Source organism: Schistocerca americana, chromosome 7 (genome assembly GCF_021461395.2).
Source record: "Schistocerca americana isolate TAMUIC-IGC-003095 chromosome 7, iqSchAmer2.1, whole genome shotgun sequence".
Taxonomy (NCBI): Eukaryota; Metazoa; Arthropoda; class Insecta; order Orthoptera; family Acrididae; genus Schistocerca; species Schistocerca americana.
Genome location: NC_060125.1, coordinates 157,963,962 through 157,981,916, shown reverse-complemented (window position 1 = coordinate 157,981,916; position 17,955 = coordinate 157,963,962). Strand labels below are relative to the sequence as shown.

The window sequence follows — 17,955 nt, the reverse complement described above, 5'->3', positions numbered from 1 at the left end:
TTTGGAGAGTGGCAGTCACGACAATTTACACAAACAGGTGGCTGAACACAGGGGCTTCCCTCATTGAATGGGTGTGCACAGTCATCACACAGAGGGTCTGCCATACAGTGGAAAGACATATGCTTAAAATGCAAAAACCGAATGCACCTCATGGGTGGTGGAATGCATGGCTCCATGCCACATCGGTACCACATAACCCTGACCTTCTCCAGGAGGGTATCTCCCTCAAAAGCCAGAATAAAGGCACCAGTATCAGTGCAGTTGTCTTTATAACCCTTCTGCTGTTTGAGAACAGCCAGATATTTGCAGCTGATAAGCTTCATGTGCCAAGCATCTGGCCTGACACCACCCACTCTGACCAGGGGCTCTCCAACTGGGTGCCACCCAGCCAAAGCAAGGGCCGTCAGGCACAGCGGCCATTGCTGGGAGTTCTAGTGCTCCGTAATGACAAACAACCACTCCTTGGCATAATGGGGACGCAACAGCTCTGGTATAAGTAGTGCAAACTGTGTGTTGTCGAGGGTCTAGCCAGATGGGTACGTAACAGCCCAATCACATGGACTGTCTACATGTGCTAATGACCTAGAGGGGTGGACGGAGGCTACAGTGGAGAAGCAAGAGGGGAAGTAAAGAGAGGAAGTGAAGAGGGGAGAGCAACCTACAGCACAGACTCTAGGGAGAGAGCTCTTCCCCAACTGGCTCACACTAAAGACAAAAAAATTTAGAAGTGGAGGTCAAATGCCAAGGGGGGACCAAAAATGCTTAAAAAAAGGAGTGAGAGAGAACAGACCAGAAGAACAAAAGTGCAAGGAATGTAGGGAACCAGGTGGATAGCCAGGTTGACATAAATAAGAAAACAGAGAGAGGAAGGAGGGTGCAGCGGGGAACGAGCGAGGATGAGAAGGGAGGGGCACGGTGAAGGAAAAGCAGCCCAGGAAGGAAGAACAGGCTGCAATAGCTGGGAGCCCCACGTGTGCTATGCAGGCACTCATGAACAAACCATGAGCCCCTCGGAGTAGGCAGGCAGGTTGGAGTGAAAGCTTTTACTATTTCAAACTGTGCGTCCCACTTGCTTTGTGTTGTATGCTTCTCGCTACCAGAAATGCAGAGTTACAAAATTACTAAATCTTTACTAAATCACGAGTAAGCACACTACATAAATGAAATGAAACCATTGGGTCTTACAATCAATTAGTTAGCCTCACACAAGCGGATTTCTGCGATGGGCCAGAACTGGGAACCTCTTCTGTGAATACTTTTGTTAGATTCAGCCTGCCAATCTCCAGCCCATTGTTTCCCATTAACGTGCAGAACCTGCTCATCAGATCTAGTCTCCCAGATCCACCTGGTGGCCCGGTCCCTTCGTGTGTGGTTTAAACAGGTGTGGGTTTCTGGAATTTTTCCAAGGCCCCAGGACTGCAAAGCTTGACCGACAGGTCAGAGGCCACAGGTAACTGATTTCAGGCCGGTGCTACTATGTCTTGCCAAAAGTACATTGTACACTGCAGCATTTTAGACATTATTTTACTGTGGCACATATTTGTATTTTAAAATTCATTCATATCACTGAGAGCAAGTTAGTACAGATGGTAATAGGAAACTGTTGAGGTCACCTGCGATTTTTATGCTACATACTTGTACAAGGTGTTTTAAAATTCCTATTAGAAGCTTCTATATTTTGTATAGTATACATAGTAGATAAATACTAGATAAGGGACACTTGTCTGGAAATGTATTGTTTGGATGTAAGATAAGTTTGAAGGTCAAACCAGTGAAATCGCAAGGTACGGACACAGTGGAGACAATGATCTCTGACCTATGTGTTCTACACAAACCCATGGCACAAGCAATGTTTCTAGTGCTCATCATTGGGTTCTCTTGTACGTAATGAAGGACATCTCATTCTACCATCATGAGCACTGTGTCCATGGAGCACCACAGTAATACTTGGTAACATACCAGTTTTTTGTAGACATTTTTCAGTTGATCAAAACTAGACATGATTGTCTTAATGGGAATTCCACGATCGTTCATTAAATAAAATATGGCGTTTCAGTCTTTGATCGCTATTCTTTATTTTCAATTACCGGGTTTGGGCTAGCTGCTCATCTTCAGATCATATATTGCAGTTACAGAGTAACTTGTCCATATAGAACAATCGAATCGCTGTCATAAGTAAAGTCTTACTTATGACAGCGAACCGATTGTTCTGTACGGCCAAGTTACTTTGTAACTGCAATATATGATCTGAAGATGGGCAGCTAGCCTGAAACCGGTAATTGAAAATAGAGAATAGTGATCAAAGACTGAAATGCCATATTTTATTTTTCAGCTGGACAATATTTGTATCTTATGTTAATTACATCAGAGGCTGATGATGATGCCCTCTTCCGTTTGTGTTCATACCACGAAGAACAAGATTTTAGAGTGATCCCTCTTCTGCTTGTGTTCATACTGCATAGCAAAAGATCTGAAAGTGATTTGATCTTCAAAATTACTTACATCCAAATGATACATTTCCGGACATGGCTTCCTTATCAAAACTTAATCTAGTAACCCATAGAAGCCTAGAATAGGAATTGCAAAACATTCTGTATATTTCACAAAAGAAAAACAGCATGAAATGGGTGAAAAATGGATTGCAAAAGGTGAAATTCTAGTCATATGGCTCTGATTCAGAATCATCGGCATGCCCCTGAGAACTGTGAATATTGAATATACTAGCAAGAGGGCATTCTTGATCCTTTGCAGTGATGTGTGTGTGTGTAAATTCTAGAACCACTCAGTCTTCTACCATCTCGAACACACAATATTCTAGATACGAGTGTGGGATGGTAGAATCCTACCTACTGCGCGTCACATGTCTGTGTGTGCAGGTTTAAAATCCAGTCGCGGGAAGAAGGTAGATGCGGCGGTCGAACAGCACCAACAAGTGCTTGTTGGACAATTCATAGATCTTTTGGAGGAAGAACCATGGAGTTTTTATGCCGCTCTGTGCTTATTGTGTCATTGAATATTGTTAAGTGAAACAAGAACAGTTGAAAAAGTACTTTTACAGCCTCTTGACTCAGCCTTGGTAGAGGCAAGACATATTTTCTGATCATCATGGTAGTCAAGCCAACTTTCTTTTAACTGTGACTCATTTTGTTTCTAACGTTTGAAGTTTGGGGGAATAAATCAGTATAACCCACACTCACACTTTAAGTCATCGAAACATTTGTGTGTGTGTGTGTGTGTGTGTGTGTGTGTTGCTGAAGAGCACTCAACGGCAAGGTTATCAGCGGTCTTTGCACACATTTAAAGAAATGAATGTGGATAAAATAACTAAAATGAGCTCATACATGCTAAGACAATGGGAAAGAATGAAAGATGCTATACAGTAGACTAAAACACAAGTAAAATGACAAAGTAGTTAAAATGAAGGCACAGAAAAATGTAACTGGCTGACTGCTTATGTAAAATATGGGTGAGCCAGTCACCCTGTTAACCATCTCTCTAAAATCTTGGACAATTCACAAGAATTGAAAACTCTAACTACATTTGTTTGAACATCACCTTAAATAGATTGCAGATCCATCAGCAAATCAGCAGTGGCCCACTGGTCAGAAAATAAAATGCAGTCCAATAAAATTTGATGCACAGTGATCTGTGTACCACACACTAGAGGGTCTTCTTGCCAAAGCAAGAAATGAAGCGCCATAGGGCTGTGGCCTTTATAAAGATGAGTGAGGAGAACCTTGTCCCATCTACATGGCTGGAAGGAAGTACACCACAGTCGCATTGTGGTCTTTACTAGACAGAGGCTATTGTCTGCCACTTCTAGCCATTCATCCTCCGATCAATGCAAGACTCTGATGCTCAACAGCAAGATTACTTGATGATGCCACCTGAAATATCAGAGGATCATGACATGCCTCCTTGGCTGCTAAATCTGCCCTTTCATTCCCCACAATACTCACGTGCCCTTGTACCCAACAGAAACACACTTCCTTCCCCATTTTTTGTAGTTGGAGGAGAGTATACTGGATATTTAGGACTACTTTATCTGCTAGGTACAAACACTGTAGAGAGTGAAGTGCACTCATAGGATCAGAACAACAAGAAATTTAGCACTGGAAGACTGTCTCATCTGCTCCAGTGCCCAAAAGATCACATGTAACTCTGCATCAAAGACAGTACAGTCTTGTGGAAGTCGGACCTTCAGGGCACGATCTGGAAAAACAACAGAGCAACAAACAAGTCACCCTGTTTCGACCCATCCATAAAAATGGCTACATAGCTGCAGTGCTCAGATAAAACGTCATAAAATACTGGATTAAAAATGGAAGCAGGAGTGCAATCTCTCCTGTACCACTCAAATCTAAAACTACTTTGGACTTCTCCAGCAACGAGGAGGCAGACCGTTAAAATCCTGGATTTTGTGTTGTACTTGCTTCACACTGAGTGATTCTAGCACACACTGCATGCAGATTCCAAATGGCATTGTGGCTCTTGGGTGATTGGAGTAAAGGTATTCCAGACGCAGATGGGCAACAGTATGGTGTGCTGGTGAAGTCAAAGCTGCAAGGAAGTTACAGGTCTGATGCACCATGAGGAGCTGCTGCTGCAGTACGGTAAGTGGCAGTTCCTCAGCCTCAGCACAGAGGGTGGGTATGCTACTGGTCCTATAAGCATCTGTGGCCAGCCCAATTCCCTAATAGTGGGCAGCGTCAAAGATCTTCAAATTAGAAAGCCTTGCTGATCCATCCACTGTGCACCTATAGTCCTCTGCTAACACACAAAAGCCCTATAAAACTGGAGGAGACATGCCCTGTCTGGTCACAAAGACCTATTGTTACAGCACTTTATGATGTTCAGCGCCTTGAGAGATCTGACTTTCAGGTCTCTTACGTGCAGCAACCATGACAATTTGGAGTAAAAAATGAGGCCCAGAAACCTCAGCGAGTCTCTATAATGTATTTAGGATGGTGTCCCTCATGCGCAAGTCAGGTACATCTACCTCTACATCTACATGGATACTCTGCAAATCACATTTAAGTGCCTGGCAGAGGGTTCATCGAACCACCTTCACAATTCTCTATTATTCCAATCTTGTGTAGCGTGCGGAAAGAATTAACATCTATATCTTTCCATACGAGTTCTGATTTCCCTTATTTTACCTTGGTGATTTTTCCTCCCTATGTAAGTCGGTGTCAACAAAATATTTTCGCATTTGGAGGAGAAAGTTGGTGAATGGAATTTTGTGAGAAGATTCAGTCGCAACGAAAAATGCCTTTCTTTTAATGATGTCCAGCCCAAATCCTGTATCATTTCTGTGACACACTCTCCCATATTTCGCGATAATACAAAACGTGCTGCCTTTCTTTGAACTTTTTCCATGTACTCCGTCAGTCCTATCTGGTAAGAATCCCACACCGCGCAGAAGTATTCTAAAAGAGGACGGACAAGTGTAGTGTAGGCAGTCTCCTTATTAGATCTGTTACATTTTCTAAGTGTCCTGCAATAAAACACAGTCTTTGGTTAGCCTTCTCCATGACATTTTCTATGTTTTCCTCCTAGTTTAAGTTGTTCGTACTTGTAATACCTAGCTGTTTAGTTGAATTTACAGTTTTTAGATTAGACTGATTTATCATGTAACCAAAGTTTAACGAGTTACTTTTAGCACTCATGTGGATGACCTCACACTTTTCGTTATGTAGGGTCAACTGCCAATTTTCGCATCATTCAGATATTTTTTCTAAATCATTTTGCAATTTGTTTTGATCTTCTGATTAATTTATTAGTTGATAGACAACAGCGTCATCTGCAAACAACTGAAGGCGGCTGCTCACATTATCTCCCAAATCGTTTATATAGATAAGGAACATCAAAGGGCCTATAACATTACCTTGGGGAACTCCAGATATCACTTCTGTTTTACTCAATGACTTTCCGTCAAGTACTACGAACTGTGACCTCTCTGACAGGAAATCAGAAATCCAGTCACATAACTGAGACGATATTCCATAAGCACACAATTTCATTACGAGCCGCTTGTGTGGTACAGTGTCAGAAGCCTTCCGGAAATCCAGAAATACGGAATCGATCTAAAATCCCTTGTCAATAGCACTCAACACTTCATATGAATAAAGAGCCAGTTGTGTTTTACAGGAACAATGTTTTCTAAACCCATGTTGACTGTGTGTCAGTAGACCATTTTCTTCGAGGTAATTCATAATGTTCGAACACAATATATGTTCTAAAATCCTGCTGCATATCAACGTTAACAATATGGGCCTGTAATTTAGTGGATTATTCCTACTGCCTTTCTTGAATATTGGTGTGACCTGTGCAACTTTCCAGTCTTTGGGTACAGATCTTTCTTCGAGCGAATGGTTGCATATGATTGTTAAGTATGGAGCTAATGCATCAGCATACTCCGAAAGGAACCTAATTGGTATACAGTCTGGACCAGAAGACTTGCTTTTATTAAGTGATTTAAGTTGTTTCACTACTCCGAGGATACTTTACTTCTACATCACTCATGTTGGCAGCTGATCTCGATTCGAATTCTGGAATATTTACTTCATATTCTTCTGTGAAGGCATTTCGGAAGGCTGTGTTCAGTAACTCTGCTTTGGCAGCACTGTCTTCGATAGTTTCTCCATTGCTATCACACAGAGAAGGCATTGATTGTTTCTTAACGCTAACATACTTCACATATGAACAGAATCTCTTGATTTTCTGCCAGGTTTCGAGACAAAGTTTCGCTGTGGCAACTGTTATAGGCATCTCGCATTGAAGTCCGCGCTAAATTTTGAGCTTCTGCAAAAGATCGCCTATCTTGGGGATTTTGTGTCTGTTTAAATTTGAAATGTTTGTTTCATTGTTTCCGCAACAGTGTTCTAAGCCGTTGTGTGTACCGAGGAGCATCAGCTCAGTCGTTTTTTAATTTATTTTGTATAAATCTTTCAATTGCTGCCGATACTATTTCTTTGAATTTAAGCCACATCTGGTCTAAATTAATTTGGAATGAGTGGAGATTGTCTCTCAGGAAGGCGTCAAGTGAATTTTTATCTGCTTTTTTGAATAGATATATTTTTGCTTATTTTTCAAGGATTTGGGGATTACAGTATTGAATCTCACTATGACAACCCTATGTTCACTAATCCCTGAATTGGTTTCGATGCTCGTTATTAACTCAGGATTATTTGTTGCCAAGAGGTCAAGTGTATGTTCACAACCATTTACTATTCGCGTGGGCTCATGAACTAACTGCTCGAAATAATTTTCAGAGAATACGTTTAGCACAATTTCGGACGATATTTTATGCGGACCTATGGAATTCAACATGTATTTTCGCCAAGATATTGAGGGTAAATTAAAGTCACCACCAACTATTATCATAGAAGTTGGGTACGTGTTTGAAGTCAGACTCAAGTTTTCTTTGAACCTTTCAGCAATTGTATCATCTGAATTGGGAGATCAGTAAAAGGATCAGATTATTATTTTATTCTGGTTGCCAACAATGACCTCTGCCCATACAAACTCACAGGAAATAGTTACTTCAATTTCGTGACAAGTTAAACTACTTTTGACAGCAACAAACACAGCCACCATCAACCGTGTTTAGCCTATCCTTTCGGAACACCATTAGGTTCTTCGCAAAAATTTCGGCTTAGCTTATATCCGGCTTTAGGTAAACTAAAACTACAACGAGAAAGATTAAAATGAGCACACTCATACTTACCTGCAGAAAACCGAAAACCTGTCTTTGCAGCCTACTCTTCTAACATCTGCACTGTAAGTTGCAACTGACAGCTCGCTGTTGCAACACTGGAGGAGAACAGAACACAGCAAAATCATCCATAAATAAGGAGCACTGTAAAGGACTCCTTACATGGACATGATACTATATACGGCTATGGAAAAGAGGGTAATACAAAACACTGTCCTGAGAGACACCATTCTCCTACTCAAATTGACCTGACAGCGTGTCACCAATTCGAGTCCTAAAAAACTGCTGACACAGGAAAGACCATAACAAGATGAGGAGGTGGCCATGAAACCCTTCTTTGATGCAGTTGTGTGCGAATACTGTGCCTGTAAGTAATTTTATATCCCTTACGGATAGCAAAGAAGATGGCAATACGGTGACAGTTACATATGAAAGACTGCTGAATAGCCGCCTCTAGCAGGGTCAGGTTGTTGATCATGGACCGAAATCTCCAGAATCTACACAGAGTGGCTAAGGAGTTGTCTGGTCTCTAACAGCGAAACCAGACAATGGTTAACCATTCGCTCCATGATCTTTCCTATACAACTTTCCTGATTTGAGGCGAGGCATCAAATGTGCCTCTCTCCATGAGTTGGGAAAGTTACCTGTCTGCCATATAAGATTAAAACATTCAAGGAGGATTACCTTTGATGCCACTGGCAAATATTGAAGTGTGCAGTACTGGATTTGATCGTGACCAGGTGTAGTGTCATGAGTCTCTGACAGTGTAAATTGCAGCTCCCACATGGAGAAAGGAGAACTGTAGGCCTCAGAACCGTCAGATCTGTAGTCCAATTTGCCTCTCTCTACAGTTCACAGTAGCGATGAAATGGCGGAGTTTTTGCAAAATGATCAGCCAACGTTCGAGTGCTGTCTCTGGGTATTGTTAGTAGACACCCCTGTTTCTACAATGCCGCTATCAGGAAGTGAGTGTGTTTACTGAAAATCCTCCGGAGGGCTTCCCATACTTCTGTAGAACAAGTGGAATGTTTGTTTGAGTACTGGAACACTTGCCATGAGCTTTTCTTGCCCTCCTTCATGATGCGTCAAGCCTTGGCTCTTGTGACTCGTACAGACTGTGAGGTTGCTGTTGAGCAGCATTTAAACATCGAAGAGCCACATGCTGGTTCCAGGTTGCTGAACAGAACTCATCTGTCCACCGACGTACTGGTCACCTCCTAAGATAACCTGAAGACTGTGGTATGTGTAAGTCAAAGGCATGATGTGACCCACCCATTCCTCGATGCTGTCACAGTGTTGAAACGTAGCCAACAGGCTGGACAGTGCCAATTTTGCCCTGCTGATCATCCATTTTGGTGGTTTCTGTTCAAGCAATTCTCTATCCAGCAGGTAGGTGGATCCACAGTGTGAAGTGGTCACTGGAATGTAGGTCACCATTTTCTCTCCACTGTGCTGAGTGTGCAAGGGCTGGAGAGAAGAAAGAGAGGTCTATGGCTGAGGATGACTCAGTAGCAGCTGAGAAATGTGTGGGACTGCCAGTGTTGAGGATGCACGGCATCTGAGAAAATCATGAGGTTCTCCAAGACTAACTCCTGGAACAGGTACAGTTTGAGCTCCATAAGTCATTATGGGCACCGAAATTACCCAGTAGGAGAAATGGAAGGGGCAGTTGTTCAATAAGGCCTGGAAGAGCCCCAGAGTCTATTGCATCCTGTGGAGGTAAGTACAGGGAGTAGATAGTGATTGTCTGACTCGCATGAACTGCGACGACTACTGCTTGTAGGCCAGTAACTAAGGGGAGAGTAGAGGAGTGTTGTGTGTTATTGACAAGATGTAAACAGTAATGAAATTCTAAACTCAGATACCGCAGAGACAGGCTGGACAGTGAAGAGGGAAGCGTGTTTATAGCGATAAGAAGTGAAATAGTATCGAAGGAAATTGATGGAGATCCGAACTGTGAAATAATTTGGGTGAAGGTCATGGTTAAAGCAGGCTCAGACATGGTAATTGGATGTCTCTACAGGCCCCCTGGCTCAGCAGCTGTTGTGGCTGAGCACCTGAAGGATAATTTGGAAAATATTTAGAGCAGATTTCCCCACCATGTTATAGTTCTGGGTGGAGATTTTAATTTTCTGGATATAGGCTGGGAGACACAAACGTTCATAATGGGTGGCAGGGACAAAGAATCCAGTGAAATTTTTGTAAGTGCTTTATCGGAAAACTACCTTGAGCAGTTAAACAGAGAACCGACTCGTGGCGATAACATATTAGACCTTCTGCTGACAAACAGACCCGAACTATTTGAAACAGTTAACGCAGAACAGGGAATCAGTGATCATAAAGCGGTCACTGCATCAATGATTTCAGCCGTAAATAGAAATATTAAAAAAGGTAGGAAGATTTCTCTGTTTAGCAAAAGTGACAAAAAGCAGATTTCAGAGTACCTGATGGCTCAACACAAAAAGTTTTGTTTTAAGTACAGATAGTGTTGAGGATCAGTGGACAAAGTTCAAAACAATCGTACAACATGCGTTAGATGAGTATGTGCCAATCAAGATCGTAAGAGATGGAAAAGAGCCACCGTGGTACAACAACCGCATTAGAAAACTGCTGCAGAAGCAAAGGGAACTTCACAGCAAACAAACATAGCCAACGCCTTGCAGACAAACAAAAATTACGTGAAGCAAAATGTAATGTGAGGAGGGCTATGCGAGAGGCGTTCAATGAATTCGAAAGTAAAGTTCTATGTACTGACTTGGCAGAAAATCCTAAGAAATTTTGGTCTTATGTCAAAGCGGTAGGTGGATCAAAACAAAATGTCCAGACACTCTGTGACCAAAATGGTACTGAAACAGAGGATGACAGACTAAAGGCAGAAATACTAAATGGCTTTTTCCAAAGCTGTTTCACAGAGGAAGACTGCACTGTAGTTCCTTCTCTAGATTGTCGCACAGATGACAAAATGGTAGATGTTGAAATAGACGACAGAGGGATAGAGAAACAATCAAAATCGCTCAAAAGAGGAAAGGCCGCTGGACCTGATGGGATACCAGTTCGATTTTACACAGAGTACACGAAGGAACTTTCCCCCCTTCTTGCAGCAGTGTACCGTAGGTCTCTAGAAGAGCGTAGCGTTCCAAAGGATTGGAAAAGGGCGAGGGGACGTCGAACAGATGTGCAGAACTATAGACCTATATCTCTAACGTCGATCAGTTGTAGAATTTTGGAACATCTATTATGTTTGAGTATAATGACTTTTCTGGAAACTAGAAATCTACTCTGTAGGAGACCGCATGGGTTTCGGAAAAGATGATCATGTGAAACCCAGCTCGTGCTATTCATCCACGAGACTCAGAGGGTCATAGACACGGGTTCCCAGATAGATGCCGTGTTTCTTGACTTCCGCAAGGTGTTCGATACAGTTCCCCAGTCGTTTAATGAGCAAAGTAAGAGCATATGGGTAAGAGCATATGGACTATCAGACCAATTGCGTGATTGGATTGAAGAGTTCCTAGATAACAGAACGCAGCATGTCATTCTCAATGGAGAGAAGTCTTCCGAAGTAAGAGTGATTTCAGGTGTGCCGCAGGGGAGTGTCGTAGGACCATTGCTATTCACAATATACATAAATGACCTTGTGGATGACATCGGAAATTCACTGAGGCTTTTTGCGGATGATGCTGTGGTATATCGAGAGGTTTTAACAATGAAAAATTGCACTGAAATGCAGGAGGATCTGCAGCAAATTGACGCATGGTGCAGAGAATGGCAATTGAATCTCAATGTAGAGAAGTGTAATGTGCTGCGAATACATAGAAAGAAAGATCCCATATCATTTAGCTACAATATAGCAGGTCAGCAACTGGAAGAAGTTAATTCCATAATTTATCTGGGAGTACACATTAGGAGTGATTTAAAATGGAATGATCATATAAAGTTGATCGTCGGTAAAGCAGATGCCCGACTGAGATTCATTAGAAGAATCCTAAGGAAATGCAATCCGAAAACAAAGGAAGTAGGTTACAGTATGCTTGTTCGCCCACTGCTTGATTACTGCTCAGCAGTGTGGGATCAGTACCAGATAGGGTTGATAGAAAGAGAGAGAGAGAGAGAGAGAGAGAGAGAGAGAGAGAGAGAGAGAGAGAGAGAAGATCAAACGGAGAGCAGTGCGCTTCGTTACAGGATTATTTAGTAATCACGAAAGTGTTACGGAGATGATAGATAAACTCCAGTGGAAGACTCAGCAGGAGAGACGCTCAGTAGCTCGGTACAGGCTTTTGTTGAAGTTTCGAGAACATACCTTCACCGAGGAGTCAAGCAGTATATTGCTCCCTCCTACGTATATCTTGCGAAGAGACCATGAGGATAAAATCAGAGAGATTAGAGCCCACACAGAGGCATACCGACAATCCTTCTTTCCACGAACAATATGAGACTGGAACAGAAGGGAGAACCGATAGAGGTACTCGAGTTACCCTCCGCCACACACCGTCAGGTGGCTTCCGGAGTACGGATGTAGATGTAGACAAACACAGCAACACCTCCCTTGGCATCAGTAGCTTTGAAGTGTTTTCTGTAAACACAAGTACAGGGGTTGTGCCAGTGCCAGTAGTTCCAGTTCCTCCACATGAGTCCTGAACCCATTCATATTCCACTATAGTATGGGAGCCATTTACTGTGGGGTTCGTACTTTCACTCTGTCTTTCCACTGGGGTGAAAGCCCACAGCGGTTGAGTTTCAGGCATGGGGCAGGATGGTTGCCCCGGGCAGACTTCACAATCCATTGGCTCTGAAGGAGAGTCATGAAGTTGAATGACAGACATGGACTGATGGTCTACTGCCTGCTTTCGCCTGTGGCGGAAGCTTCCCATTTGCTTTCTTGGCCTGGGATGGCTTTGCAGGAACTACTGCAGCAGCGGCAGCAGAGGCAGTGCTGGATTTTTTTACAAGACTCTGCCTTTGGAAGTACTGTTACCTCCACAGTGGTGGTAACTCTGGCTTTCTATGATGTTCTCGGAGGTGTTATGGGCTCTGAAACAACTGCAGCTTGACAAGACATAGGAAACGGAGATACTAGTGCTAACACTAGCAACCTCCATTTGTGTAAAGGTGTTGGCTGTCAAAATAGGCTTTTTAAGGACCCAAGAAAATGATGCAGTGAATGCGCGAGGCTCCATGGCCTTATAGACCTTTTTCACCTCTCCATATGGGATGCATTTTGATGTCTTACTCCCCTGTATCTTTTGTTCTTCAAGGAAGACAGTGCAATTCCTATTCCAGACAGGGTGAGCCTCAGAACAATTTTCACACTCTGGAGGGGAGGAGCAGCCAACTCCACAGGGTGGCCTTGCCACATTTTCCACAAATGGCTTCACCCGTACATGCTAAGGTGGTGTGCGCCACGTTGGGGACATATGGCCTTATTCCTAGGTGAAGTAAACCTGACTTGATATGCACTGGGAGTTTTGTGCTATTGAAGGTAAGGATGAAGGAGTCAGATGTTACCAAATCCCCATCCACCTTTGTCAGTATATTCTGCACATCAACGATCCCTTCATGCGCCCACTCATTTTTCAATTTGTTTTTAGAAATGTCTACCAGATCTCTACATGACATAACGGCTTTAATGTAGTTGGAGGTGTTACAGAGCTCCGTTGCGAGGGCATATTCTCCAAGCCATTTAGCTTTCCAGAGGTTTTTTGCTTGTTGGGAACTAGCAGTTTCAACTAACAGTGTGCCATTGTGCAATCACTTGACGGATTTCAGTATACCTGTGACACCCTCCAAACCTTTCTGAATATAAAAAGGCAAAACTTTTTTGAAACTGCCCTCTTCCTGTTTCACAATTAAAAATACATACTGACTGGCAGCATACATTCTGTTACTATTCATGGACAAATTCAGTGTAACCCCCGAGTCTGCAGGACTAGCTACATGGTGCCTCTTATTTGCTTGGGTGTTAGTACCTACCAGCGGCAAACCCCTTCCACTGGAAGGAGAAATCTTCAAGGGTTCCATTTTTATCACACAAGCAGCTAGGAAAATAAGTGTACACTCAGACAGAGTCCAATGTGCCGCAGTAAGCCTTATACGACTGAGCTGCGGCAGGGTCCCCAGAGATTGCCCGCTAATGACAGTTCCACCTCAACAGCCACACATCAAATCAGCCCACAGCACATTATCCTCACAATCCAGGCAGTCAAGCCAAGATTCCCCATTACCTTGACACACAACATTCCACTGTCATGCCAGACAGTGGTTGCTGAAGCATGCCCAGAGTTTAGGGTGACATGGAACTGGTGGCACTTACAAGACCCCAGCTCAGGAACTCCGGGGTTGCCAAGCTCATATGCAGCAAATGAATGCTGAGCCCCTGAGAGATTTGTAACGAATAATAATAATACCTCATAATACCAGTAAAACAATGGACAGAACTTAGATGAGGGTAATACAATAATGGAAATAATACAAACAACTTGCCACTCTCACTCAAACATCTGTCTTTCCTGCTTCTTTCAGAAGTCTGTATTTCTGAGATCATTCCTGAAACTTGATTTCAAATTTTATGCCTTATCTTTTATTACACATAGGTCCACAGCAGGAATAAAGTGTGGAAATGTTTCATACACATCTTCATACACAATTTTTTACATTGCTGTTCATGTAATGTTCATACTGTCTTGCACAATACAATTATGTAACTACTCCGATGTGATAACTGGTCCACTCCTTGAAGCAAATAAAACGCTGTCATGTGAAAGCCACATGAAAACTTACAGATTTTCTAGAGATAGCCCATCACAGCAATATGCACATGTATGGCTGAGGAGCCAGATCACTGGTTCTGAAAATAGTGGGATTAAGGACCTGAAGATCAAATCTCCACTAATCCATAGGTAGGGCTTGGAAGCATTCCAGAATCTGTCAGAAATATCTATGGTCTGTCGCTAAAATCCCCTAATGTGGGGAAAGCTTATTAACTGTTTAATCAGATATTAATACCGCTGTAGCCACGAGCAAAGAATGACCAGAGCTCCAGCAGTAACTCAGTGGCAGATACCATATTGAGAACTGTCAGACAAAGCAGAGAGAGAGAGATTTTCAGTGACCAGGTTAACCATGACACTGTACCTGGCTATATTACTATTGTGGCCCTGAGTCTCACTTGCAATCAGTCGATAACAATAACAGACACTGAAAGCTTGGTAAGCATTTGTCAAATCGAGCTTCATAAACATTTGTCATAGACTCCCTCTAAAATGACTCGTCATGCCTCATGTGCCACACATTCTGTCTACTACTGTAATCCGAGAGCACCACTCAAGCCACTATCGGAGTTCTGACTACTCGAAGTGTTTATATGTGCAGTTTAAGACCCTAAATTGTAAGAAACTAACTGGGACAGCTCCATCAAACTGGCACATATAATTCTACTTAGAAAAATAAAAATAAAGTAACATTAATTTTTGTCTGTAATAATAAGCAAACTGGCATTTTCTGCTAATATTGGGTGTTGCATGAAACATGTGCTGAACAGTATTTATCTGGGCTGACCCTCCTACACATTGCAAAAGTGAATTTGCAACCATCTACTGAAACACCAGAGAAAATTCACCTAAATGAGATAATATTATATAGTTAGCATTACCTTGGAACGGGAGGAAATCTAAAGCATTTTCCTATATCTCCTGAACAACACTGATTAGTATGGAAATGCATATAATGGATTGCTGGCAGCATAGAGATGTAGTGAGCTGCTTCTTCACCAAGGCTCCAACAAGAATCAATTTCGAGCCTGTAACATAAAAAGGGACCCTTCCACTAAAATTGATATATCAGAAACTTTACTTTTGTGCTGTAAAATGAGAAAAAATGAATTCATGCCATGTGGTACAAAGTATACATTTAGCCAGATAAACACAATCGGTGTTATACAAACCACAAATACAACTGCATCTGCACAAGGTGTCAAGTTACTATGTCTATTGCCATTTCATGAATGTGTGGTAGAATATCAATCCTCCTTAATATGGCTCACGGTTCACCACCCTGCATACCGGTTCATTAAAATATTAGCTGGATTAATTCAAAATTCCTGGTTTGAACTGGAAAATATTTGAAACAGTAACTGAAAATAAATGCTCCACTGCCAGCAGTATTGAAACTAAAAACGCTGTCCTCCTGTTTCTTGGATGATGATCATCATATTCATAACATACATTTGCATTACAGGGCATCAAACTTGGAGCATTAATTGCAGGCAAGTGTTCATTATAATACTCATTCATCATGATATCAAACATCACATTTCCCATCATAAATGGGAGCTTTCAGGTGTGCAGAATGAGTTATATATTAAAAGGCAGATGCAGCCACTGCATTCTACTTCAGTACTGAAACTAAAAAGAAATTATGACAACTGCTAAGCTAATCATACTGTCAATTATGGGAATTACTTCTTCATTACTTTATTTCTACTGCTCAGCTGCTGTTTTTATCACTACTCCATACATAGCATTTCCACAACTTTATTAATTTTGCAGAACAATATCACATCTACATACTTGAAAAGCTAAAGAAGACTTAAATTCAGAAATGAATATTGTATTAACAATGAACTATCACTGAACAGCTTAAAATTTGAAAAGAAAATTAATGTGTTCAAGGAGAAGAAATAAAAACTTTGACATTTGCTATGACATTGTAAGTCTGTTAGGGACGGCAATGGATGGGCAAAGCAGTTGAATGGCAGGGATAGTGACTTGAAAAGAGGTTTTAAGATGTATATCAACAAAAGTAAAACAAATATGATGGAATGTAGTTGAATTAAATCAGGAGATGCTGAGGGAATTTATCAAGAAATGAAACAGTGAAAGTAGTAGATGAGTTTTGCTGGTTTGTCTGTGATAAAGTAGAGGATATAAAATGCAAACAGCATGTAGCAAAGAGGACATTTCTGAAAGAGAAATTTGTTACAACCAAATATAAATTTAAGTGTTAGTAAGTCTGCTGTGCAGATATTTTCCCGGAGTATAGCTTGTACGAAACTGGAACATCGATGATGAAATAGTTTAGACAGGAAGAGCACAGAAACTCTTAAAATTTGGTACTATGCAATAACACTGAAGACTAGCTGGGTAGACCAAATAAATAATGAAAAAGTATTGAATCAATTAGGGGCAAAAAGAAATTTATAGCAGAGAATGACTAAAAAAAGGCATGGTTGATAGAGCATATCCTGAGACAGCAAGGAATTGCCAATTTGTTAGTGGAGGGGAGTGAGAAAGGTAAAAGTTATAGAGGGAGATCATGGCTCAAATACAATAGGCAGGTTTAAATGGAGGTACATTGCAATAGTTATGCTGAGATAAAGAGGCTTGCACAGGACAGACTAGAAGACCAATAAGACATAAGACAACAACCAAACCCTAAAGCTTAATGCTATTCACGATTATGACAGCTAAATTTAATTACATAAGTTGGCAACAAACCTGCTACAATGACAAAAACTGCTCTTACTTCATCTATATTAAATACAGTAAAGCATCAATATTCTCTCTCACTCTCTAATCACCAGCCACGAGGCCGGGCCAGTTGGCAGCAGCTCCCCATTCCTCACACCTGTCCACCCTCCATTTCAGCTCTTAGTAAGAAGAACAATTCATACCCACCATTATTTATACAATGTACTCTGCTCTGGATTTTGTAATTTCTGTTTTCAACTATTCCCTCCATTATTCATTTCAACAGACCATCATGTTGGAGCACATGGCTTATCAGCTGAGCCCTCCTCTTTTTTGGTTGTTTCATGAGGAATCTTTTGTCTCTAGTGCTAATGAAAACTTATTCATGATCCTCTTTTTCCTCTGATTTTCATCATTTTTCTGTAGTAGCATGTTTTGAATGTGTGAGTGTCTCCTCTCGTCTATCACTCCTATCATCCAAGCTCTACTGCTGTATGTTGCAATGCTCCACATGTACACTTTCAACATTTGTTTCTCCATGTCAAGGCTTGTATTCTTTGTAGTGAATATGTTTTTCTTCTTATTAAAAGCGTTCTTGGCCTGGGCAATTCTGCATACTATCTTCTTATAGCTTCTTCCATCACTTGTGATTTTACTTCCCGGTAATTAACCTTGTTCACATCCTCGATTCTTTTATTTTTCAACTTTACTGCTGTCTTGCCCTCTGTGTTTCAACTGCAGACTAGAGCTTTTGTTTGATGTGTGGTATGGAAT

General features: G+C 41.6%; 1 protein-coding gene across 1 annotated transcript in view; it reads right to left on the bottom strand.

Moving 5' to 3' along the window:
* LOC124623199 overlaps positions 1-17,955 on the bottom strand; it is a 184,211-nt gene that overhangs the window by 37,736 nt on the left and 128,520 nt on the right. The window contains exon 4 of the mRNA XM_047149010.1: positions 15,366-15,512. Coding sequence (XP_047004966.1) covers positions 15,366-15,512 — 147 coding nt within the window. The remainder of the gene's footprint in view (positions 1-15,365; positions 15,513-17,955) is intronic.